General features: G+C 40.6%; 1 protein-coding gene across 2 annotated transcripts in view; it reads left to right on the top strand.

Moving 5' to 3' along the window:
* GRM8 (glutamate metabotropic receptor 8) overlaps positions 1-27,917 on the top strand; it is an 860,517-nt gene that overhangs the window by 339,323 nt on the left and 493,277 nt on the right. For both annotated transcript variants that reach the window (XM_068972686.1, XM_068972687.1), the window contains exons 3-5: positions 20,557-20,692; positions 21,159-21,313; positions 22,855-22,992. In XM_068972686.1, coding sequence (XP_068828787.1) covers positions 20,557-20,692; positions 21,159-21,313; positions 22,855-22,992 — 429 coding nt within the window. The remainder of the gene's footprint in view (positions 1-20,556; positions 20,693-21,158; positions 21,314-22,854; positions 22,993-27,917) is intronic.

The raw sequence follows: 27,917 nt of genomic DNA, 5'->3' as shown, positions 1-27,917 counted from the left end.
TGGTAAAGAATCCACCTACTCATGGTCTGATAGGCAGAGTGCGTGAAGAACTATGGACGAAGTTTCGTGACCTTAGACAGCAGGCAGTGATCAAGACCATCCCCAAGAAAAAGAAACCTAAAAAGGTAAAATGGTTGTCTGATGAGGAGGCCTTAAAAATAGCTGAGAAAAGAAGAGAAGCGAAAGGCAAAGGAGAAAAGGAAAGACATATGAATGCTGAGTTCCGAAGAATAGCAAGAAGAGATAAGAAAGCCTTCCTCAGTGATCAGTGCAAAGAAATAGAGGAAAAGAGTAGAATGGGAAAGACTAGAGATCTCTTCAAGAAAATTAGAGATACCAAGGGAACATTTCATGCAAAGAAGGGCACAATGAAGGGACAAAAATGGTATGCACCTAATAGAAGCAAAAGATATTAAGAAGAGGAGGCAAGAATACATAGAAGAACTATACAAAAAAGATCTTTATGACCACGATGGTGAGGTCACTCACCTAGAGCCAGACATCCTGCAATGTGAAGTCAAGTGGGCCTTAGGAAGCATGACTATGAACAAAACTTGTGGAGGTGATGGAATTCCAGTTGAGCTATTTCAAATCCTAAAAGATGATGCTGTGAAAGTGCTGCACTCAACATGCAACCAAATCTGGAAAACTCAGCAGTGGCCACAGGACTGGACAAGATCAGTTTGCATTCCAAACCCAAAGAAAGGCAATTCAAAGAATGTTCAAACTAATGCACAATTGCACTCATCTCACATGCTAGCAAAGTAATGCTCAATTCTCCAAGCCAGACTTCAACAGTACAAGAACTGTTCAAGCTGTTCAAGCTGGATTTAGAAAAGGCAGAGGAACCAGAGATCAAATTGCCCAAATCTGTTGGATCATCAAAAAAGCAGGACTTCCCTGGTGGCTGAGAAGGTAAAGCGTCTCCCTACAATATGGGAGACTTGCATTCTATCCCTGGTTTAGGAAGATCCCCTGGAGAAGGAAATGACAACCCACTCAAGTATTTTTGCCTGAAAATCCATGGATGGAGGAGCCTGGGGGCTACAGTGCATGGGGTCACATAGAGTTGGACATGACTGAGTGACTTCACTTTACTTCTTCACTCACTTCATCAAAAAAACAAGAGAGTTCCAGTTCCAGTAGTTCCAGAGTATCTACTTCTGCTTTATTGACTACACCAAAGCCCAAACTGTGTGGATCACAACAAACTGTGGAAAATTCTTAGAGATGGGAATACCAGATAAACTTACTTGCCTCCTGGGAAGTATGTATGCAGGTCAAGAAGCAACAGTTAGAACTGGACATGGAAAAACAGACTGGTTTCAAATTGGGAAAGGCATACGTCAAGGCTTTATATTGTCACCCTGCTTATTTAACTTATATGCAGTTTTCAGTTCAGTTCAGTTCGGTTGCTCAGTCATCTCTGACTCTTTGCAACCCCGTGAATTGCAGCATGCCAGGTCTCCCTGACCATCACCAACTCCAGGAGTTCACTCAAACTCACGTCCATTGAGTCGGTGATGCCATCCAGCCATCTCATCCTCTGTCGTGCCCTTCTCCTCCTGTCCCCAATCCCTCCAAGCAACAGAGTCTTTTGCAATGAGTCAACTGTTCACATGAGGTGGCCAAAGTACTGGAGTTTCATCTTTAGCATCATTCCTTCCAAAGAAATCCCAGGACTGATCTCCTTTAGGATGGACCGGTTGGATCTCCTTGCAGTCCAAGGAACACTCAGGAGTCTTCTCCAACACCACAGTTCAGAAGCATCAATTCTTTGGCACTCAGCTTTCTTCACAGTCCAACTCTCACATCCATACATGACCACTGGAAAAACCATAGCCTTGACTAGAAGGACCTTTGCTGACAAAGTAATGTCTCTGCATTTTAATATGCTATCTAGGTTGGTCATAACTTTCATTCCAAGGAGTAAGCGTCTTTTAATTTCATGGCTGCAAACACCATCTGCAGTGATTTTGGAGCCCCCAAAAGTAAAGTCTGACACTGTTTCCATTGTTTCCCAATCTATTTCCCATGAAGTGATGGGACCAGATGCCATGATCTTAGTTTTCTGAATGTTGAGCTTTAAGCAAACTTTTTCACTCTCCTCTTTCACTCTCATCAAGAGGCTTTTGAGTTCCTCTTCACTTTCTGCCATAAGGGTGGTGTCATCTGCATATCTGAGGTCACTGATATTTCTCCCAGCAGTTTTGATTCCAGCTTGTGCTTCTTCCAGCCCAGCATTTCTCATGATGTACTCTGCATATAAGTTAAATAAGCAGGGTGACAATATACAGCCTTGATGTACTCCTTTTCCTATTTGGAACCAGTCTGTTGTTCCATGTCCAGTTCTAACTGCTGCTTCCTGACCTGCATACAGATTTCTCAAGAGGCAGGTCAGGTGGCCTGGTATTCCCATGTCTTTCAGAGTTTTCCACAGTTTATTGTGACCCACACAGTCAAAGGCTTTGGCATAGTCAATACAGCAGAAATATATGTTTTTCAGGAACTCTCTTGCTTTTCTGTGATCCAGCAGATGTTGGCAATTTGATCTCTGGTTCCTCTGCCTTTTCTAAATCCAGTTTGAACATCTGGAAGTTCACAGTTCACGTATTGCTGAAGCCTGGCTTGGAGAATTTTGAGCATTACTTTACTAGCCTGTGAGATGAGTGCAATTGTGCGGTAGTTTGAGCATTCTTTGGCATTACCTTTCTTTGGGATTGGAATGAAAACTGATCTTTTCCAGTCCTGTGGCCACTGCTGAGTTTTCCAAATTTGCTGACATATTGAGTGCGGCACTTTCACAGCATCATCTTTCAGGATCGGAAATAGCTCCACTCGAATTCCATTACCTTCACTAGCTTTGTTCGTAGTGATGTTTTCTAAGGCCCACTTGACTTCACATTCCAGGATGTCTGGCTCTAGGTCAGTGATCACACCATAGAGATTATCTGGGTCGTGAAGATCTTTTTTGTATAGTTCTTCTGTGTATTCTTGCCACCTCTTCTTAATCTCTTCTGCTTCTGTTAGGTCCATACCATTTCTGTCCTTTATTGAGCCCATCTTTGCATGAAATGTTCCCTTGGTATCTCTAATTTTCTTGAAGAGATCTCTGGTCTTTCCCATTCTGTTGTTTTCTTCTATTTCTTTGCATTGATCACTGAGGAAGGCTTTCTTATGTCTTCTTGCTATTCTTTGGAACTCTGCATTCAGATGCTTATATCTTTCCTTTTCTCCTTTGCTTTTCACTTCTCTTCTTTTCTCAGCTATTTGTAAGGCCTCCCCAGACAGCCATTTTGCTTTTTTGCATTTCTTTTCCATGGGGATGGTCTTGATCCCTGTCTCCTGTACAATGTCACGAACCTCCATCCATAGTCCATCAGGTACTCGGTGTATCAAATCTAGTCCCTTAAATCTATTTCTCACTTCCAGTGTATAACCATAAGGGATTTGTTTTAGGTCATACCTGAATGATCTAGTGGTTTTCCCTACTTTCTTCAATTTCAGTCTTAATTTGGCAGTAAGGAGTTCATGATCTGAACCACAGTCAGCTCCCAGTCTTGTTTTTGCTGACTGTACAGAGCTTCTCCATCTTTGGCTGCAAAGAATATAATCAGTCTGATTTTGGTGTTGACCATCTGGTGATGGCCATGTGTAGAGTCTTCTCTTGTGTTGTTGGAAGAGGGTGTTAGCTATGACCAGTGCATTTTATTGGCAAAACTTTATTAGAGTTTGCCCTGCTTCATTCCGCATTCCAAGGCCAAATTTGCTTGTTACCCAGGTGTTTCTTGACTTCCTACTTTTGCATTCCAGCACCCTATAATGAAAAGGACACCTTTCTTGAGTGTTAGTTCTAAAATGTCTTGTAGGTCTTCATAGAACCGTTCAACTTCAGCTTCTTCAGCGTTACTCGTTGGGGCATAGATTTGGATTCCTGTGATATTGAATGGTTTGCTTTGGAAACAAACAGAGATCATTCTGTCGTTTTTGAGATTGCATCCAAGAACTGCATTTCAGACTCTTTTGTTGACCATGATGGCTACCCCATTTCTTCTGAGGGATTCCTGCTCACAGTAGTAGATATAATGGTCATCTGAGTTAAATTCACCCTTTCCAGCCCATTTTAGTTTGCTGATTCCTAGAATGTTGATGTTCACTCTTGCCATCTCCTATTTGACAATTTCCAATTTGCCTTGATTCATGGACCTAACATTCCAGGTTCCTATGCAATGTTCCTCTTTACAGCATCTGACCTTGCTTCTATCACCAGTCACATCCATAACTGGGTATTGTTTTTGCTTTGGCTTCATCCCTTCATTCTTTCTGGAGTTATTTCTCCACTGATCTTCAGTAGCATATTGGGCACCTACTGACCTGGGGAGGTCTCCTTTCAGTATCCTATCATTTTCCTTTACATACTGTTCATGGGTTTCTCAAGGCAAGAATACTGAAGTGGTTTGCCATTCCCTTCTCCAGTGGACCACATTCTCTCAGACCTCTCCACCATGACCCACCCTTCTTGGGTGGCCCCACATGGCACGGCTTAGTTTCATTGTGTTAGAACAGGCTGTGGTCCGTGTGATTAGATGGACTAGTTTTCTGTGATTATGGTTTCAGTGTGTCTGCCCTCTGATGCCCTCTTGCAACACCTAGTGTCTTACTTGGGTTTCTCTTACCTTGGTCGTGGGGTATCTCTTCACGGCTGCTCCAGCAAAGCGCAGCCATTGCTCCTTACCTTGGATGAGGGGTATCCCCTCACCACTGGCCCTCCTGACCTTGAACTTGGAGTGGCTCCTCTTGGCCCTCCTGCGCCCACAGGAGTACAACATGCAAAATGCCAGGCTGGATAAAGCACCAGCTGAAATCAAGGTTGCCGGGAGAACAATCTGAATCAAGAACCTCAGATATGCAGATGACACCACCCTTATGGCAGAAAGTGAAGGACTAAAGAGACTCTTGATAAAGTGAAAGAAGAGAGTGAAAAAGTTGGCTTAAAACTCAACATTCAGAAAACTAAGATCATGGCATCTGTCCCATCACTTTATGGCAAATAGATGGGGAAACAATGGAAACAGTGAGAGACTTTTGGGGCCTCCAAAATCACTGCAGATGGTGATTGCAGCCATGAAATTAAAAGACACTTGCTGCTTGGAAGAAAAGCTATGACCAAGCTAGATAGCATATTAAAAAGCAGAGACATTACTTTACCAACCAAGGTCCATCTAGTCAAAACTATGGTTTTTCCAGTAGTTATGTATGGATGTGAGAGTTGGACTATAAAGAAAGCTGAGTGCCAAAGAACTGATGCCTTTGAACTGTGGTATTGGAGAAGACTCTTGAGAGTCCCTTGGACTGCAAGGAGATCCAACCAGTCCATTCTAAAGGAAATCAGTCCTGAATATTCATTGAAAGGATTGATGGTAAAGCTGAAACTCCAATTCTTGGCCACCTTATGCAAATAACTGTCTCACTGGGAAGAGTCCTGATGCTGGGGAAGATTGAAAGCAGGAGGAGAAGTGAACGACCAAGGAAGAGATAGTTGGATGGCATCACCAACTTGTTGGACATGAATTTGAGCAAGCTCCGGAAGTTGGTGATGTACCATGCTTCAGTCCATGGGGTTACAGAGAATCAGACATGACTGAGTGACTGAACTGAACTCACGTAGGAGACTCAGGTTTCATCCCTTGGTTGGGAAAATCCCCTGAAGATGAGAATGGCCACCCATCCAGTATTCTTGCCTGGAAAATCTCATGAACAGAGGAGCCTGGTGGGCTACTATCCATAAGACCACGAAAGCATCAGACATGACTTTTAGCAACTAAATGACGACAACAACAGTATTTGAACATGACTTTGTGTTATATACATATATAACATAAATGGAGATGCTTTGACTTTTTCTGAATGATGGTGCTTTAATACGTGAATATGCTTATTATTTCTTTATTAGAGCATTTTACTATATCTTGAAATAGGCACTTCTTATTCATCACACATCCAACAAATGCCTAAGTATATCAGACTTCACATGACCCTAGAGATAGACTGCAATGTGACTTCTGTGAAGTCAGGAACCTTCTTTGTATTATTCACTGATGTATACTCTGTGTCTTAAAAGTGTCTGACTTGTAACAGAGCTCAATAAATGTTTGTTGAATGATGAAGAAGGGTGGATGCCATGATTGCTCATGGTCTCCCTTCAGTAATTTAATTGACATGATTCTGTATTGAATCCTCATCTGTAACCGAATTACTAAATTCTCATTTCTGTAACTGTAATGAGCTTAGTTCAAAGTCTAATACTATTTTTTATTCTAATCCAGAAGCGTAATAAATTTAAACAATACTCATTTTGATTCCAGTGGTCATTGGAATGATGGTTTTTCCAGGCAATAGACTGGAAAATATGAAATTTCCCTATTCTTAGATAGTTTGTTCATTTTTGGCATTTGAGCACTTATCAGTTCAGTTCAGTCACTCAGTCATGTATGACTCTTTGCGATCCCATGGACTGCAGCACGCCAGTGTTCCCTGCCCATCACCAATTCCCAGAGCCTACTCAAACTCATGTCTATTGCATTAGTGATGCTATCCAACCATCTCATCCTCTGTTATCCCCTTCTCCTCTCACCTTCAATCTTCCCCAGCATCAGGGTCCTTTCTAGTGTGTCAGTTATTCACCTCAGGTGGCTAAAGTATTGGAGTTTCAGCTTCATCATCAGTCCTTCCAATGAATATTCAGGACTGATTTCCTCTAGGATCAACTGGTTGGATCTCCTTGCAGTCCAGGGAACTCTCAAGAGTCTTCTCCAACACCACAGTTTAAAAGCATCAATTCTTTGGTGCTCAGCTTTCTTTATAGTCCAACTCACATCCATACATGACCACTGGAAAAACCATAGCTTTTACTAGATGGACCTTGGTTGGTAAAGTAATGTCTCTGCTTTTTAATATGCTATCTAGGTTGGTTATAACTTTTCTTCCAAGGAGCAAGCTTTTTTTAAATTTCATGGCTGCAGTCACCATCTGCAGTGATTTTGGAGCCCGAAAAAATAAAGTCTGACACTGCTTCAACTGTTTCCCCATCTATTTCCCATGATATGATGGGACCAGATGCCATGATCTTAGTTTTCTGAATGTTGAGTTTTAAGCCAATTTTTTCACTCTCTTCTTTCACTTTCATCAATAGGTCTTTAGTTCTTCACTTTCTGCCATAACGGTGGTGTCATCTGCATATTTGAGGTTATTGATATTTCTCCCAACAATCTTGATTCCAGCTTGTGCTTCATCCAGCCTGGCATTTTGCGTGTTATACTCTGTATATAAATTAAATAAGCAGGGTGACAATATACAGCCTTTACTGATTTGAAACCAGTTTGTTGTTCCATGTCTAGTTCCTATTGTTGCTTCTTGACCTTCATACAAATTTCTCAGGAGACAGGTAAGGTGGTCTGGTATTCCTATCTCCAGTTTGTTGTGATCCACACAGTCAAAGGCTTTGGCATAGTCAATAAAGCAGAAATAAATGTTTTTTCTGGAACTCTCTTGCTTTTTCCATGATCCAGCAGATGTTGGCAATTTGATCTCTGATTCCTCTGTCTTTTCTAAATCCAGTTTGAACATCTGGAAGTTCATGTTTCATGTACTGTTGAAGCCTGGCTTAGGGAATTTTGAGCATTACTTTGCTAGTGTGTGAGATGAGTGCAGTTGTGTGACAGTTTGAACATTTTTGAATTGCCTTTCTTTGGGTTTGGAATGCAAACTGACTTTTCCAGTCCTGTGGCCCCTGCTGAGTTTTTCAGATTTGGTTGCATATTGAGTGTAGCACTTTCACAGCATCATCTTTTAGGATTTGAAATAGCTCAACTGGAATTCCATCACCTCCACAAGTTTTTTTGTGGTGATGCTTCCTAAGTCCTACTTGACTTCACATTGCATGATGTCTGGCTCTAGGTGAGTGATTAAACCATCGTGGCTATATGGGTCATAAAGATCATTTTTGTATAATTCTTCTGTGTATTCTTGCCGCCTCTTCTTAGTATCTTCTGCTTCTATAAGCACTTATATAGAGTTAGTTTTGTCTTTTGAAATCTTCCCATCATGCTGTTTGTCCTAGTATCTGGGAATCTACTTTGAAATGGCAAAAACAAACAAACAAAAATCTCAAAACACTCTAAAATAGTACTTGTGAAATAATCAATGTAAATACAAGTGCATACAACATATTTGTTTAGTTGCTAAGTTGTGCGTGACTTTTTGTGACCTCAGGGACTGTAGCCCTCCAGACTCCTCTGTCCATGGAACTCTCCAGGCAAGAATACGGGAGTCGGTTGCCATTTACTTTTTAATGGGATCTTAGTGACCCATGGATTGAACCCTGCATCTCCTACATCTACTGCATTATAGCCGGATTCTGCGCTGCTGAGACATCAAGGAAGCCTGTGACATAGTTAAATTTAATTCAACCTTGTCAAGTATCCCTTCTGCAAATGTTTCTAACCCCACATCTGCTGTTTTGACCCTATGAAAAGTGGATTTTTTGCCCAGCTGGAAAGATACTGCTGGTGTGGATGTTTGCCCTCTAGTCTTTTCGTTTTCTCTTTCCTCTTCTTTTTCTTCCCACAAGTGATGTTATTTCTCTTCTCACTCTTTGACCTTCTTTCTCCTATCTCCTCTTCCTTGTTCTTATTTCGTTCTTGTTCTCTTTTTCCTTCCCTTTCACCTGTTTCCCTTCCCTTTCTTCTTCTTTTCTTTTCCTGAATTTTTCTTATCTACTGTACCCACGTGTCCATTTGGGGAATGAAATTTGAGTTGTCTTGAATGAATGTTATAGGTAAATATTGCTTGGGGAAAGTGAGTTACTATTTCTGTTTGGGGTTTTCAATTTTTATTTTAAATGATTTACAACTAATGTGTTTTCTGAGGGAAAAAAATGAATCTGTTGGGTGATTATTTAATCCCTTCACAATAACCATTGGGAGCTGTTAATACTAGCATCCCCTGAATCTTCAGATTGAGGGACAGAGGCACAGAGATATCACATAACTTACCGAGTGTCACGTAGCTAGTCAGAGAAGGGCTAGGATTTGGAGCCAGGAAGTCTAGCTCTGGGACGACATTCACAACTGTCACACCACTGTTCCTCTGAGTATGTTTGGCTCTCTGATGAGCTGTGGCTGAGTGGTTGTTTTGTTGCAGGAAGGGGGACACCAGCCAAAGCCCAAGAGTGGGCTCTTGTCTAAAACCTGGAAATGAATTGTCCAAAGAGACAGATGTGCCGAGAAAGCAAAAGACTATAGGGAAGGGGCACACAGGTGGAGATTAGTAGTATAAGGGACCCCAGGAGAACTGCTCTGCCATGTGGCTTGCAGTCTTGGGTTTTATGGTGATGGGATTAATTTCCGGATTATCTTTGGCCAATCATTCTGACTCAAGGTCCTTTCTGTTGGTGCACACATTGCCCAGCTAAGATGGATGGTAGCAAGAAGGATTCTGGGAGGTAGACATGTGACATCTCCTTTTGACCTTTTCTGAATTCTTCTTGTTGGTGGTGATTTGTTAGCTCCGTGTTTCTTACCAAGACCTCCTGTCAGAAAGTAACTCATGCAAATGGTCACTATGGTGTCTGGTCAGGGTGGGTGGTTCCAGTCAATGTTTTCTGGAACACTTGAGTGGCTAAGTCTCGTCCAGTTCTGCTCCTCTGTCCATGGCATTCTCCAGGCGAGAAAACTAGAGTGGGTTGCATTTCATGACTGCATTCTAGTTTGTATGGACCCAAGGAACCCAGCCCAGCCCAACCTGCCTCCTGAGCATCAGAAGCTTTGAGCGTCACATGGAAACAGGCAGGAGAGGGACACTCTGAGCCAGTCCTCTCCATTGCCACTCTTAGGGGTCAAATGGGACCAGCCTGGAACTTATGCCCCTTCTGTACCAGGACTTTCATTCCCTCATTTCATTGCTCTTCAGAGTACATTTAAGGATGATGTGGCATTTGATAGACAAAAAATGTTTGGTGGGGTGAGGGGAGATAAGCACAGATTTAAGTGCGATTTTACTGTTTTAATCCATGTTGTTAAAGATAACACTTTTTCTTCTCTGTGATGTGTGAGAGAAATCTTCTCTTTCACAAAGTGCACTTGAAGCTGACAAACAGACACACTTCTATCACACTGTGCACTTGGCCGCTAAGTCCCAGTTGTACACCACATAAGGAGGTGAAAATACTGTTGCAAGAGGTGTGATTACACTTGTTCAAACCTTAGAACAAATTTCACAGAACTAGCACTAAAGGACCAATTACATTAGGCCAAATTGTTATTTTACTTATGTGTCCAGAAAGGTGGAAAGAAATGATGTCAAGGATAATTAGTTCAAAGAGTTGTAATATTGTGATTTATAATAAGAAATACAGATTTGGTTTTTAATCCAGTTTTTGGCATAAAGCTCCTAAAATCCTTGGAATTTACTAAGTGATGAGAGAAATTAAGGTGTCTTTTGTTGTGTTAATGAGGTGACTTTGGGAAAGCCCTTTGAGGAGGAGAGGCTTGCTAGAAATTGAGTTCAACCCCTGATGCTCATGTCAATCATGCCTATGTAAGGAAGACTCCATAAAAACTTGAAAGGATGGGATTTGAAGACGTATGGTTTTTCCAGTAGTCATGTACAGATTCAAGAGTTGGACCATAAAGAAGACTGAGTGCTGAAGAGTTGATACTTTCCAATGGTAGTGCTGGAGAAGACTCTTGAGAGTCCTTTGGACTGCAAGGGGATCAAACCAGTCAATCCTAAAGGAAATCAACCCTGAGTATTTATTGGAAGGACTGATGTTGAAGCTGCAACTCCAATATTTTGGCCACCTGATGTGAAGAGCTGATTCATTGGAAAAGACCCTGATGCTGGAAAGATTGAGGGCAGCAGGAGAAGGGGGCAGCAGAGGATGAGATGGTTAGGCAGCATTACTGACTCAACAGACATGAATCTGAGCAAATTCTGGGAGATGGTGAAGGAGGGGAAAATCCTGGTATGGTGTGGTCCATGGTGTCACAAAGGGCCGGGCATGACTTACCAACTTAACAACAACAACCTAAAGGGTTGGTGAACTCTTGGAGATTCAGAGACAGCGTGGAAGCTCTGTGCCCTTTCCCCACACCTTGCCTGAGCATCTCTTGCATCTGGCTGTTCCTGAGTTATATCCTTTTATAATAAACCAGTGATCTAGTAAGTACAGTGTCTCTCTGAATTCTGTGAGCCTCCTAACAAATTAATTGAACCTAAGGAGGGAGTTTTGGGAATCTCTGATCTATAACTGGTGGGTCAGAAGCCAGGTAACAACCTGGGCTTGTGACTGACATCTGAAGTGGGAGAGTTGGGGGGGGCAGTCTTGTAGAACCTGGACTCTTAACCTGTGGAATCTGACAATCTCCAGGTAGACAGTTTCAGAAATGAGTTAAATTGTGGCATACTTAGTTGGGGTCAGAGAATTGCCTGGTGATGGTGGAGAAATTCCTTACTCTGTATGAATTAGAATTAGGATCTGGGCACTTTTAAGAGCTAACATGTTTCTATTGTCTTTAAGAACCAACCAACTAAACAAAAAAAACCTACTTAATTTGGTTTTGCTCATTGCTATTATTTGAAGATGCATTCATAGAAAATAAGTTAATAATACTTGACTGACTGTATCACATTCTTATTAGGGTCAATTATAAGCCATCTTTTAAGATCAACTGACAATTTTTACCAATCACTTTTTTTGTTGTCATTATTCAGTTACTATATCAAGTCTGACTCTTTTGAGACCCCATGGACTGTAACCTGTCAGAGTCCTCTGTCCATGTAATTTCCTAGGCAAGAATCCTGGAGTGGGTTGCCATTTCCTCCTTCAGAGGTTCTTCCCAACCCAGAGATTGAACCCACATCTCCTTTGTTGCAGGAGGTTTCTTGACCACTGAGCCACCTGAGAATCTCATCACTTTTTTACCAGTAGCTTTAACAATTGATAAAATGGTACCTTTGTTGATGTGTTATGTATCAAAACCATTCTTTCATGCAGATCTAACAAGTTATATAATCAGAGACTCAATATGATTTTCTTAGAACTTAACTTGACAGAAATTGTAAACCAACTTGAGACACTGGTAATAATCATGTTGTTTAAAGAAAATCACATTCAACATTCTATATGCAGCTTTGTAAGTAATTTCATTCCTAATAATTTAATCCTCCTGGATTTCCATCACAGCTGGAAGTTGATGCTGTGACATTGTTTCTTGTTTTATTTTTCTCTTTCTGCATTATTAATAGAGATTTTGTTCTTAAAAATAAGCAACAACTAAAAACACAATTCTTTGTCCTCTCAGATTGCTTTAACAAAACTTCTCTGCTGAAATACAGGGAGTTTTATGATGCCAGCTCTTTTCTCCTAGTTGGCTACAAGTCCACTATTGGACTGTTTGGATAGGTTGCCTGTCTTTGTGCAAGAAGTCCTCTTTGAAGAGGAACTTTAAAATTAAACAATGGTATTTTATTAATTGTTTGACTTGTCCTATTACTTCAGAGTATAATATCTTTGGTTCTCTGTATGTTCATTTCAGTTCTTATATATGGTGAGTCCCCTTTCAGAGCCCCATTCAGTGAAGGTTCCTTTACACTACAGGGTGGCCCTGACTGCAAGGAACTGCCTTGACTAATGTATCTACGCTTTTCCCCAGGATATCCCCCAGCAAGCCACTGATAAATATGGAAGTAAAATGGCTTGTTCTATCTGACCTAATTCGGAGCAACTCTGGAAGGCATTTCAGCCTCAGCATTGCCGGTGGTGCTGGGAATTTGTCATTGGTCCACAGTCAGCTGGACTTCTCTGCCCAGTCCAGTTACCATCCCTGGTGGTCTTCCATTTGGCGGAGATCAAGGCAAATATGCATTTCAAACTCCTAAGGTTGCAGCAGTATTGTCTTAACACTCTATAGTCCAGCTTCTTAATAATCTATAGGCAAGTATTTAAATAAAAAGAGTGTGTGGGTTGTTTCCACAACATTTGCTACTTAGTGGTCGGCAGCATTAATAGATGAATAATTTTCACCATGCTATTACTCTTTTAAAGAATAAATTCTAATGTTCAACCCAGATCTTCAAAATACTTATAAAATCCTTCCAAGAGGAGGCTTGAATCCTGCAGGTATGAATTCAGGGATGACAAAGGAGAAGTAAGTCACTTTCTCCATTCTCTCACATTGAAACTGCCCTGATGACATTGTGATGATCTGTAATAGGTGAAAAGTGAAATTTAGTCATCTTATTTACTGGCACAGAAAAGCAGGCAATTACCACTTCTCGGAATTTAAGATTTTTAATAACATTACACAAATAAAGCTGAGGGTTCAAGATCTGACCTGTTGACAAACTCATGTTTTAGGTCTAAATATCAGCTATCTCTCCTCTCAAGTCTAGTGATGATGCTTATCTGGTTAAGGTGAGGATGATGATTAACAATATTAACAATGTATTCAATGCGACATTTGTATAGCACGTATCATATTATCCTTTTCATCCCTGGAAGATAGTTTCTATGAATCTTGTCACAGAGATGAGGACACTGAGACTTGTTCAAGATCACATAAGACCGACCCTCAGGTCTTCTGACCCATATATATTTTTCTTCACTTCAACTTCTTATTGCACTAGCAAACCAACATATATGTAAAGAACCTTTCGTCTCTCAGACCTGAGACTTCCAGGTACTCACATATGAGATAAAGAGATAAAAATTATGAATGAAATTGTTCACAAATTTGCTCTTAATTCAATAAGAGCAAATTATTGTGCAATCCCACAGATGAACAAACTAAGGCCAAGGTAATATTCTAATTTACTGAGCCCTGATAAAAGCCATTTTGGGTGACAGATGCCACATCAGTGGAAGCTTTCTCTGAATTTTAATTTCAATTTTTTTTTAACTTTTTGTGTGCCACTTTTAATCACTTTTAAAAATAAGGATATATTTTTATGTATCCTATGTTTTCCTACTTGACTGAGAGGTGTCTGAGGTCAGAAATGTCTCACCTCTGTTTATATCAGCAGTGTCTCTTGTAAGTCTTACATGTATTTATTCAAAACATAGTCATTGAACTCCATGTATGCCAAGCACCGTGGTAGGTAGTGAGAAGTATGGTGGTCAGTGTGAAAGCCAAGATTCAGTAGTTATGGAACTTACAGTCTAAGGTGAAAAAAAAGATAACAATGAAAAAAATATACAGTTGTTGTGGTTGCTACAGTCCAAGGTGATGTGGAAGACTGGAGGCCTCAGGAAAATTTTCCTGAGAACATACATTCACAGGGGCTATTGGAAAGATTTGGGGATGGATTAATTAAATACTAAAGTTTAAATCAGTTCTATAATCTGCATGAGTTCTAAGTATTTTAACTTTGTTCTTAATGCTCAATAGAAGGACTGTATTTGTGTAGCTATTGATTCGGTTTATAAGGGGTGACCTGCTGGGTCTTTTGAATGTCTTTAAATTTACTTTATCTTATTCATCAGTCATGGATAGCCATGAAACCATTAAGTCACAAGTATAGTCAGTTGTGGATGAGCAAGATGATGGAAAAAGTCTTGGAGTCACACATATGTGGCTTTGAAACTGGATTTCAAACTCTTGCCAGCTATTGACACCCCTGTTTCTCAGTTTCTGCATCAGAATTGTGGTGATAATACCAAGGTTAGAATCCTTTCCCTAGGACTATGGAGGTACAGAATGCATGGGACTGGGAAGGAGTGCTCAAGTGTGTTGGAGAGTGTATGTAAAATGCTCAGCTCAACAAATGATCTTTTAATTATCACTAAATAATCAAAGGGAAAACATTTACACAGGTGAGGAAATCAGACAGGGAATTTTAGAAAGCAGCCAATTATAAATTCTTCCGTACAACAGTCTTTCCCTAAGTGCTAAGCTTTAAAAATTATTTCTTGCTAAACTGGGGACACCTGCAGAAGAGGGAATTTAGAGTCCCTGGAATTGTACACAATCACTCTTCCAGAGTGGGGTATGAAGAAATAGATGGAATAGACATGCTCTGATGCAAAAGAGCTCCTCTTCCACACTTTAGGAATCTAGATCAAGTCAGAGAGTCTCTTTTAAAATTGAAACAATTGATAATGAATAAAGGAAAACATATCTTTGATAAAGCCTGAATGTTTGACTAAATTTTACTGTATTTTAACCAAACACTAACAGTGTACAACGACCTCTTGTTATATAGTTTTAAATAGTCATGATTACTTGAGGTGGTGATTTACTCATTTGTTACTGCAGTTGATTTGACCTTATGCAATATTTTCTTAGCAGTAGATCATTTTACATTCTTATCTGGCTTTTCTGATGTGTACATCTTGTCATTCAGTTATAACACTGTTGCAGGCAGAATGGAGACAGAAAGTCCTTAGCTCTGGAAACATAATAGACCATGGGTACTTATGAATGGACTCTGTGGCTTTTTGACTGATGTGAAGATAGAAGTTGTGAATGAGTTTCAAGGCTAAGAAAAGGAATATTAAGTTTCTAACACCAATTATTTGAGAGTAATACATTCTACAATAAAATGTCCATAAAGCACCAAACAGCATAATGCCTTTGGGGTGCACGTTCTTTGTAAGGATTTGCTCAGCTGAAATAAATTACTTGTACAGTTCCTCTTTCAAGAAAGATACAAATGGACCAGGCTCACAAATAAAAGGTGAGGTGAAGGAATAAAAAATATAGACTAATGTAAAATTCCAACTTGACTAATTCTGAACGAACGGAAATGTTCAATGGATCTGCAGTAAATGACTAAACCAATGAATTCAGACTAAACCAGAAGTCTGGACTGCCTGTTTGCCTCATCTGAAAAAATCATAATTAAAATTTTCTGGCCTTCATTTCTTCTGATTATGGAGTCAGAGTTAATCTCAGAATGATACTTAAGATATGGTTTTTAATGGGATCCTTAAGTAATTAGAACAATTTTCTTAAAAGCGCAGTCATGTTTTGAAACAGCTATTGCTCCCCAGCGAGTGTTACAGTTTAGATCTTACATTTCTATGGTTACCTCATGTTTCCACTCACCACAGTTCTTTATTTGATTTTTACACACATTATGCAGTTTTCAAGTAATCCCTAGAGTTTGTCCCAAAAGTTTTCTCCTCAAAACATGTAATCACTCCTTTCCAGTCTCATTCACTAGCTCCCTTCCTGCTGGTGGGTTTTCGGAACTCTGTCTTTCACCTTTTCCTGTTATTGATTTAAATATTCTCTGTGACTGATCACTTCACTCCCAGCACTTCAATTACTACTGTGTCTGCATCTAACAACATTGTGGTTACAACTCCCTTCTTTCTCCTTAGCTCCAGACTCATTGTTTCCATTTCAGTGTTCCATGGGTACTTTGAAAACCGCTGGGTTCTGAATCAAACTCGTCAAGTCTGCCCCTCCTGTATTTCCTACTTGTTTAATGATGTCATCTCAGAAAAGTGAAAAAGTGAAAGTTGAAGTCACTCAGTTGTGTTTTTGCGACCCCATGGACTGTAACCCACCAGGTTCCTCCATCCATGGAATTTTCCAGGCAAGAGTACTGGAGTTGGTTGCCATTTCCTTTTCCAGGGCATCTTCCTGACCCAGCAATCAAACCTGGGTCTCCCTCATTGCAAGCAGATGCTCTACCGTCTGAGCCACCAGGGAAGCCCCACGGAAACCAATCACAAAGGCCAAAACCTTAGAGTCGTGCTTAATGGTTTCCTACCACTGCACCACCTCGATCAAATTAATACAACCTAAATATTCGGTTGGCCAAAAAAATTTGCTTGGGATTTTCTGTAAGATGTTATGGGGAAACCCTAATGAACTTTTTTTTGCCAACTCAGTATATACAATTTTTATTTGCCAGTCATGTTTCAGTAAAGAAGGGAAAAATGTTACAAAGTTCCACTGATTCTGATTCCAATTTTCACTGTCCACCTGTCTCTGGTGACTCAGACAGTAAAGAGTCTGCCTGCAATGCAGGAGATCCAGGTTTGATCCCTAGGTTGGGAAGATCCCCTGGAGAAGGTAATGGCAATCCACTCCACTACTCTCGCCCAGAAAATTCTGTGGAAGGAGGAGCTTGGCAAGCTACAGTTCTTGGGGTTGCAAAGTGTTGGACACCGCTGAGCACTCATACACCTGACCTTCCTTGGTACTGATGGTATCACCCTAGTCATCATTATCCCCTGTTGCCTGTCCTAGTAACTTCCTAACTGGGATCCTGGCCTCCTATTCTTTCCTTTCCAGGTTGCCCTCTTATATCACTTAGTGGTCCTCATTCATTTTTCTTCCATGAAATGCTGTGGTCATAGAAAAGACATACTCCTGTGGGCTACTGAAAATTAGGCACCTTCATTACTCATAATCTTGCACAGGTCTTGAATGACATGCATGGCCTGGATCCCATCTACCTCTCATCTTTGTCTCGTACTTCTCTCCCCTTCATTCATTAACTCCACTGGTTCTTTCCTGCCATTTTCCACTCAATTCTCTCCCCTTCTCTTTTCTTTCTGACCTTAATGGAGAGATACCAATTTTAGGGACACTTTTCATCAATATAAATTAAATGTCCTTTCTCTTCCTCGTAGGGCATGCCATAACTTATATACTTATTTGGTGGTTTGTTTTGTGTTAAGCCTGTTTTACCCGTAACATTTCTAAACTCTATTAAGAGTTTTATTCACCATTAAAATATGTCCACTTTATTCACCATTATAAATCCATATCTCCTGCATGGTGGCTGACAGATAGTGAAACTGTTAGTCCCTCAGTCATGTCTGACTCTTTGCGACCCCATGGGCTGTAGCCCATCAGGCTCCTCTGTCCATGGAATTCTCTAGGCAAGAATACTGAAGTGGGTAGCCATTCCCTTCTCCACATGATCTTCCCAACCCAGGGATCAAACCCAGGTCTCCCGCATTGCAGGCAGCTTCTTTACCATCTGAGCCACCAGGGAAGCCCCATAAATGTTTACTAAAGGAATGAATCAATCATCACAACTATTTTGGACATATCAGTAGGCTGACTACTTACAGGCTCAGTCTGTGGCTTATAGGCAATTCTCAGCACTGAAGAGCAGAGTGTAGGGTTAGTGAGGGTACTGCTGTTGCAAGGATAATTTTAGCAGTGTTCTAACTTATACGAAGAATAACCGTCAGTACTGTGGCACTGTTAATCATACGGCATTGTCACATGTATTAAATCAGATCACAACACACTGGACACCCATTGTGTGGCTACCACATGGTTCCTCTTTGTTTGGCTACCTGAAGTTTCCTCCTAAAACACATAGCTCGTCATGTAATTCTCCTCCTTATGAACTTTCTGTGGGTTCCTAGCCTTTTCAATATAAAACCCAAATTACTTGGCCTGTCTAACAAAGTCATTGTCAAGCTGGACCTGTCTATTCTTTCCAACCTAAACCCCAGCCAGTCATGACCCAACAAGGCTCTTTCATACCTTGGCTTCTACCAGAAATGTCCCAGTTTTGCCCCTGTGCTTATGTATATTTGCCATTTAAAATCCAGTTCTCTCAAGCACTTGAGTAACTCCCTCCTCTGTGTTCCCAAAGTGTGGTATACTCTCTTCATCCTAAAATCATTACATGCTCCATGATAATTTATTGGAATGCCCCTTTCCCAGACTAGCTGGCAACTGCTGGGTTAGACTGGGCACTTCCAGTGTTCAGCCAGGTGCATGGCATATAATGGCACCCTGCAATGTTTAGGTAATTGAATGCATTGTCAATTGTGTGGAAGTAAAAATACCTTGCTTGTTGAAGCCATGCCATAAATAAATGGTGATTTTCTTCTCAAGTGACTCAAAAAGTATGTTCAAACCATAATGCAATTGAAACATCTTGCTGATGCCATTTTTTTCTCTTTATATTAGAATATGTTACCTTGACACCACTACATCAGAGGAAAACTCCTTTTCCTCTTATCCCAGCCCATCAGCAAAGGGCAGAGATATTTTCTACATTTTTCTTTTTGGCCTCTCATTGCCTTAAGATGAGAAACCAAAAGAAGTATTCTTCCTTTTTTGTTCTGTGAGTTGGATGGTTCAGTTCAGTCGCTCAGTCATGTCCAACTTTTTGAGACCCCATGGACTGCAGCACACCAGGCTTCCCTGTCCTACACCAACTCCTGGAGCTTACTCAAACTCATGTCCATTGAGTCAGTGATGCCATCCAACCATCTCATCCTTTGTTGTCCCCTTCTCCTCCCGCCTTCAATGTTTCCCAGCATCAGGGTCTTTTGAAATGTTTAGTTCTTCGCATCAGGTGGCCAAAGTATTGGAGCTTCAGCTTCAGCATCAGTCCTTCCAATGAATATTCAGGACTGATTTCCTTTAGGATGGACTGGTTGGATCTCCTTGCTGTCCAAGGGACTCACAAGAATCTTCTTCAACACCACAGTTCAAAAGCATCAATTCTTTGGGGCTCAGCTTTCATTATAGTCCAGCTCTCACATTCATACATGACAACTGGAAAAAAAACCCATAGCTTTGACTAGACAGACCTTTCTTGGCAAAGTAACATCTCTGCTTTTCAATACTCTTTCTGGGTTGGTCATAGCTTTTCTTCCAAGGAGCAAGCATCTTTTAATTTCAGGGCTGCAGTCACCATCTGCAGTGATTTTGGAGCCCCCCAAAATAAAGTCTCTTACTGTTTCCATTGTTTCCCCCATCTATTTGCCACGAGTTGGTTGGAATTTCTGCCATTTTGATTTTCATGGTGGAGAAATATGTCAACTGAGTGCTTGTGTCTTTGAAACTTGACTTGTGTCTCAAATAATCTTGAAGACCACTTGTCTCATAACGTATTATGTTTTTGCATAAGTTTCTTGCTACAATACTATGAGCTAAAAAAAGGAAATTAACTTTAAAAGAGGTCTACTGATAAATATGAGTTCGATCCCTGGGTTAGGAAGGTCCTCTGGAGTAGGAAATGGCTACCCATTCCAGTATTCTTGCTTGAAAAATTCCATGGACAGTGGAGCCTTGTGGGTCCATGGGGTCGCAAAATAAGTTAGTAAAAGGACCTTCCTATATTTATCACAGGAAGTCTCACCTATAAGACATATTCATACCTTTTTTTTTTAATCAAAGCACTTGTACTTGGACTTATGTTAAATGAATTAAAACAGCCTGTCTTTCCACTCTTTCTATCCTGTCCTACATCTCGTGCACTTTGATTTCTTCTTAAAGGACATTCACAAAAATAATGTTTAAACTTAAAAACAAAAACCTGATGTGTGATTAAGTCACTGATGTCATTCATTTGAGATATATATATATATATATATATATATATATATATATATATATATATTAGGATGCAAAACATCCTGATTGCTTTTAAATAGGTGAGAATGACAGATATTTTGAGAAACAATATCCATTACTGAGTCATGTGTTTCTATAAAGTAGCTAACCTCATTACGTGTGTTAAGTAAATGTCTTTTCTGAATCACTCTCTCTCTCTCTCTTTAAATAGGTGGTGTTTGCATTGCTCAATCACAGAAAATCCCACGTGAACCAAGACCTGGAGAATTTGAAAAAATTATCAAGCGCCTGCTAGAAACACCTAATGCTCGGGCAGTGATTATGTTTGCTAATGAAGATGACATCAGGTACTGATTGATATTCTTCCTCATTTAGGATCATATTTGCACCTCACATCCTTTTTCTAATATATTTCATGTTCAATGTAGAATCTTATAATATTTCACAAGAATTGTAGCATTCTTATGCAAGTATAGACTGCTTTCTGCTACATAGAAACAGCAGCCTTCTGGTTTCTCAATCTGAAATGTTTATTGAGTAAAATCCAGGGACTGAAAAGAAATAAGACAAACAATGATGATAGACAGAATAATGTGGATGAGGTTAAGAATAAGGCTAATTATCAGGCACTGGACTTAAAGTCTCCAATTTATTTCTTTTAGGAGATGTTAAAACTCAGGCAGTTAGAATGATTGACTTGTTTAATGGTGACCTACTGAGTATTGATGCCTTGATATAGCAGGTCTTGTAACATTCATATGTGCAAAGTTTCTTGGTAAATGTGATGTGTTTTATTTGTTCTTATTCTCATAGGAGGATATTGGAAGCAGCAAAAAAGTTAAACCAAAGTGGGCATTTTCTCTGGATTGGCTCTGATAGTTGGGGCTCCAAAATAGCACCCGTTTATCAGCAGGAGGAGATTGCAGAAGGGGCTGTGACAATTTTACCCAAAAGAGCATCAATTGATGGTAAGGATGCACCATGGAGAATTTGTTTCATTCTAACCGAATCTAAACCCAAAAGCAAAATCAGAGTATCAGCATGTGATGAAATGCATCCATTATTTTATGACTCTGGATAAAATTTGTAGCACCAATGGCAGAATTACCAAGACAGTAACTGTTTAAGTTAGCACATTATATATTTTTTTAATTAGAAAAGATATCCACAAGACATTTTTTTAAGGAGCACTGTTGTTGGCCTTAGATATCTCCATGATTTTAGCAGTTGCCCTCTAAGTTTGCAAATATCCATGGACATACACAACAGTTATAGCATAGTTGGAAGGATAGTGTTTGCTTTATAGCAAATTGAGGCATGATGCTGGTTTGACTCTATGGATAAATGAATGGCAACAGAAGATGTGGAACATCCTTGAAAAGCAGTCTGCCTCCCAAATATCTTTTCCAGTGATCTTGACAGTGACTAAAATTCCTACCTTTGCCATTATTTGTTGGAACAAGGCATTATTTCCAGTTTTAATCTCATGTTTATCAATCAAAGCTCAATTGGAAATTGAAAGAAATATTAAAATCAGAGAAGTAGTCAGTTGACAAATGTTTGGTATATTGGAGGTTTTGTTTTGGTTTTTAATGCATGCTGTTCAAAAGATCATTTCATCAATGGTGTAAGAGTATATATATTAAAGTGAGAATAATGACAAAGTAAGGGCTTCTCTGGTAGCTTGGGGGTAAAAAGTCTGCCTGTCAATGGAGGAGATGCAAGTTTGATCCCTGGGTCTGGAAAATCCCCTGAAGAAGGAAATGACAACCCATTCCAGTATTCTTCCTTCAGTGAAGTGGTTACCTGACCAGACTGACAATTTAGCTTATTACCTAGGACTCCAGGAGACCGGGTGCTTCCCAAGTGGCTCACTGGCAAAGAATCCGCCTGCCAAGCAGGAGACATGGGTTCAGTCCTTGGGTTGGGAAGATCCCCTGGAGAAGGAAATGGTAACCCATTTAAGTATTCTTGCCTGGGAAGTCCCACTGACAGAGAAGCCTGGCAGGCTACAGTCCATGTGGTTGCAAAGAGTTGGACACGACTTAGCATCTAAAAAACCAGAAGGTTACATTAGTAGTGATTGGTTTACTGAGTTAGCTGAAAAGGGAACATCCAGATCAGATAAATCTTCAGGTGAGTAGAAGCACAGAAACCCAGAACATAGACCCCTAGTAGGGGAAAGAGAAGAGAAGAAGTCTGAGTTCATTCTAAATATTCAGCGTGAGGTCACTGGTTGCTGCCACTGGGAGACATAGAGGAGAGGAAGAAGTGGTGAGGATGAGTCCCAATCTGCTGTGCGTGCCTGAACGGCGCATGGTGGGAGTAGAGATGCTGCCCTCTGTTCTCCGTTGATGCTTGCCACAGGGATAGACTTATTTCTGGGTTACTGGTCCTCCCCCATTTGTTATGCATATTTTTTCATGCAATGATCACAACATGATATAATATATATTCAAATTTCTGATAGTACATTAAAGTATTTTCATACCATTCTTCTTTAAAACAGGGTTTGATCGATACTTTAGAAGCCGAACTCTTGCCAATAATAGAAGAAATGTATGGTTCGCAGAGTTCTGGGAGGAGAATTTTGGATGCAAGTTGGGATCACATGGAAAAAGGAACAGTCATATAAAGAAATGTACAGGTAACCATTTAAATGTTTTCCTTGGAGCATTTGTGTTTGTCATTACCTGAGAAATGAAGCTTTTCTATGTGGATAGTAACGACAACATCTTCTACCTCCTTGTATCTCTTGTTATAGTTTCTCAGCAGGGCCGAGCTTCCATTGATCATTCAACAAACTTAAACTTGTACATTGGTTCTTGCAATCAATGAACAAGTATTTATTGAACATGTGCCATGTGTTCAGTGCTGGAGTATTTCAGTTCTTTTTTTTTTTAATTATGGCTATCTACTTTAGACAAAGTACTTTATTAGGTTTGGTAGGATATTGACAAATAAACAAGACATGATTTTGTTCGCCAGGAGTTCAAAATATTGTGAGGATGACAGATCATAACAAAATGTGCTGATAGTGCTTTTCAACTATTTCAATCATGTCCCCCATATCCTGCATTGCTCTAGCAGCTATGGTTTTTTGATGCTCTACTTTCTGTACTTTGTACATAAAAATAACAGTGATATTAAATATACATTTTTTGAATGTTAGAATTTAACTTTTTATTTGAAGATAACATGACTGTGTATGTGGAAACATCTATGGAGTTTTAAAAGCTACTTAGAACTAAGTACATTTAGTAGGATCAATACAAGATAGAAGGTCTGTATAAACATTCCTTTTAAATCCATTTATATATATTAATGGATGTATTTATATACCCATTTATATATATTAGAAACTAACACATGGCAAATGAAATACGTACAGCATAATTAAAAAGAACATAAAAAGGGATAATTTCAATAAAGATACATCTCTTCTAAATTAAGATCCATACTGAATGAGCATCTTATAACCAGACACTCCTCTCTTGCATTTCCCTTGGCCCACACATTTTGATATGACCTCCTTTCCCTCTATTTAGTTCCTTTGGAAATAGGTTTTCAAATAAAGATATAATCTGAGAAGCGCTAGAGCAGCCCTGTAAATGGAGCAAGGATGGATGTGGAGAGGGGCGCCCCAGTGGAGGGAACTGACTTCCAGGAGCTGGAGTAAGTGAAGTGAGACAAAGTTCGTGCTCGTGAGTCTTACATTTGAGTTTGAAGAGTCACTAAATAAGTAAATGTATAAAGAAACAGAGACTTCCAGATGCTGAGATGTGCATTGAAGAAATACAACAGAGTAAATATAGAAAGAGTGACCAGGTGGCCTCAGGAAGGAGGAGGGAAGGCAGCAATTACTATCCTTTGGTTAAGATGCTTTGCCAAGGAGCTAACATTTGAGACCAGACATAAATGGCAAGGGGCTTCTCTGGTGGCTCAGATGGTAAGAATCTGCCTGCAATTCAGGAGACCTGGGTTCAATCCCTGGGTCAGGAAGATCCCCTGGAAGAGGGCATGGCAGCCCACTCCAGTATTCTTGCCTGGAGGATCCCCATGGACAGAGGAACCTGGCAGACTACAGATGGAGTCACAGAGAGTTGGACATGATTGAGCGACTAAGCACATGAATGGCAAGAGTCCTCAGCCATGTGAAAATATGAGAGCAGCCCATTCCAGGATATAGCACAAATGTCTTGAGTTTAAGGTAAAGAAAACAAAAAATAAAAGGTCAGGGAGACCAGAGTAACTGAGACTGAGTGTGGGAGTGAGAGCAGAAGATCCAGACCCAGATCGGGACAGGCCAGCTCATGCAGGGTTCTGGGGTTCTTCCTAGAAGCTCCAGAACTGGGGGTCTGGGGCTTTATCCTACCTGTAGGGTAGAAGTAAATAAGGCTTTTCATTTAGGACATTGGTCAGATACTTCTTTCAGAAAGATTCCTCTGACAGAAGTGTAGGGAGGGTTGGGGATCAGGGGAGAGAAAAGAGAAAGGTGAGTCAGTGTCCATCCCATAGCCCAAGTGGTAGACAGTCTCAGCCTCATGAGATGTGCTAGTTAGGGATGGAACACAGAGTATAGAGATCCTGCTGCTGCTGCTGCTGCTAAGTCGCTTCAATCATGTCCGACTCTGTGCGATCCTATAGACGGCAGCCCACCAGGCTCCACTGTCCCTGGGATTCTCCAGGCAAGAACACTGCAGTGGGTGGCCATTTCCTTCTCCAATGCATGAAAGTGAAAAGTGAAAGTGAAGTCGCTCAGTCGTGTCCGACTCTTAGTGACCCCGTGGACTGCAGCCTACTAGGCTCCTCCTTCCATGGGATTTTCCAGGCAAGAGTGCTGGAGTGGGGTGCCACTGCCTTCTCCAGTAGAGATCCTAGTAGGTAGTATTTACAGGACATGGTGAGTGCTGAATGCCCTGGGGGTGGTGGTGAGTGATGGGGGTTCTGAATGACAAAGCTCTGCCAGCTAGGTCTAGGAAAACTACTTAACCGAAAAGACAGCAAGAATGGTAATGCACTATTAGAAGGACTAACTGGAATTGGGTTCTGAAATCGCCCCATGGAACTGCCCAGCAGGTGGCATCCCAGGTTTGAGACCCTGCCTAGTGTAAGACACTAGAAACACAGATTAGGTAGTAGTAGATGCAGGAGACCTGGAAGTTAAAAGACAAGGGCAGAGATGCAGTTACCAGGGAAAACTGAGCAGAGATGAGGGATAACCACCTAACCCTCTAGGGGAGGAACCAGAAGAAGAAATTAAGCATTGCGGGTTGGGGAAGGAGAGGTACTGGGAGTCAGGAGAGGAGTTAGGGTGCATGCATGTTCAGTGCTACCAAGAAGCATGATTGAAGAACAGAAGTTTGATGGAGACTCAGATGGTGAGGATGGTGAGGGCTAGAGATAGGCATGAAATAGAGGTAGGGGGAGGAATGCTTTTTTTTTTGAAGAAGTTTAGCAGAAAAACAAAGTAGCAATGATGGGAGAACTTGAGAAAGAAGCAGAGTTACAGAAATTTCTTTAGGGGAGGGCATCTAATTTAAGCATATTTTCAGATAAACATGGTGGTGGGAAGGAATATCAAGGGACTTCCCTGGTGGTTAGGTAGTTGAGTTCAGTTCAGTTCAGTCGCTCAGTCGTGTCTGATTCTTTGCGACCCCATGAATCGCATTACTCCAGGCCTCCCTGTCCATCACCAACTCCCGGAGTTCACTCAGACTCACGTCCATCGAGTCAGTGATGCCATCCAGCCATCTCATCCTCTGTCGTCCCCTTCTCCTCCTGCCCCCAATCCCTCCCAGCAACAGAGTCTTTTCCAGTGAGTCAACTCTTCGCATGAGGTGGCCAAAGTTAAGACTTCCCTTTCCAATGCAGGGGATGTAGGTTCAATCCCTGGTGAGGGAGTTAGGATCCCACATGCCCTGAGGCCAAAAAACCAAAACCATAAAACAGAAGTAATATTGTAACAAAGGCTTCCCAAGAGACTCTGGTATTGAGTCTCCCTGCCAGTGGGGGATATGCAAATTCGATCCCTGGGTCAGGAAGATCCCCTGAAGAAGGAAATGGCTACCCACTCCAGTATGCTTGCTTGGAGAATCCCATGGACATTGGAGCCTGGCGAGCTACAGTCCAAGGGGTCACAAAAGAGTTGGACATGATTTAATGACTATACAACAATTGTAACAAATTCAATAAAAACATTGAAAATGGTCTGCATAAAAAAAAAAGTCTTTAAAAATTAAAGAAAGAATATGAAGAGAAAGATGTTAAACGTGGAGTAGGATCTTGACAGAACCTTGAAGGAGAGGCGTAAGAGGGATGTGTTACCTTTAAATCGTGTGATTTAGTTGGGAAAGAGAGATATACCCAAACATGTACATAAGTAAAGGGCAACAAAGTATCTTATGATTAACTGTTAAATTTGGACATAGATATCGAAGAAGTTCAAAAAATGTATGATTATAAGTTTAAGTTGTAAAACTCAAAGCTGCAGGGAGGAGGTGATTGAGAACAAGAAAAGATTGAGAAAGCTTCCCAAAAGAGGGAAAAGATGGGTCAGCAGAGAGTGGCATGGAGAAGTGTGAAGAACAGAGGAGAGGTGCATCTCGTGAAGAGTTTGCATGTCAGTGAATAATGGGATATAAAAAGCAGTCAGTTTATAGGAGGATTTGAAAGAAGTTGTACACAGAGGGCCTTATGGGTTTTTCATTCATGTGTATTGTACACTGTGCTTAGCTTTGAATTCTGAATGTCATTTGATCATCCACGTGTTTATATCCTGTTGTTGTTTAGAGTATATTAATGAAAATTAACCAGTTAGTGAAATGAATGAACTCATGGTAGTGTATAGATGTCAATCCTAGTCTCTCAGTTTGTCCCATCCTCCCCTTCCCCGCCTTGCCCACATGCCCATTCTCCACATCTGCCTCTCCATTCCTGTCTGGTAATTAGGTTCATCTGTACCATTGTTCTAGATTTCATATATATGAGTTAATATACAATCATAGAGCTTTTTAATGGACTGTTTTCAGAATGATCAATTTCTCTAAAGTCATTAAAAGAAAATGTTGACGTCTCTAGATGTCCTTTAAGCATCTGTCGATGGTGTAGAAGAAATACTTATTTCAGGCAGAAACACTGAACTGAGGTGTTGTAGAATCCAGACTTGGTGGCATGTCTGCTTCATATTCCTTTGGTTTATTTGGGTGTTGCTAAAACTGTAACAATCTGTCCAATTATAACTCTTTCTGGTGCAATGAAAATGGTGTTTACTCCAAGTGCTAGGGCAAATGTACCCTTAGGGAATGGGGTCAGTGAGCAGATTTTCATGCAAATTCCATTGTGGGTGATACTGAAATAACTTGTCTCTGGGTAGAAAATAAATAAAGAATGCAATGTTCTTTCTTACTTTTTTTGAAAACAGTAACACGTGAATGTTTCCAGATGGTGAGAGAAGATATTTGTACCCCCAATTGCCACCAACACCCAGTTTTTATGTGTTTTGGGGAAGCAGAGAAGATGATCAGCACATTAGCAGACAAAGAAGAAATGTGCTTAATGTACTTAAGAGGG

This window comes from Capricornis sumatraensis, chromosome 5 (genome assembly GCF_032405125.1).
Source record: "Capricornis sumatraensis isolate serow.1 chromosome 5, serow.2, whole genome shotgun sequence".
Classification (NCBI taxonomy): Eukaryota; Metazoa; Chordata; class Mammalia; order Artiodactyla; family Bovidae; genus Capricornis; species Capricornis sumatraensis.
The sequence above is the reverse complement of the archived record's forward strand: the minus strand, read 5'-3'. Positions and strand labels throughout refer to the sequence as shown.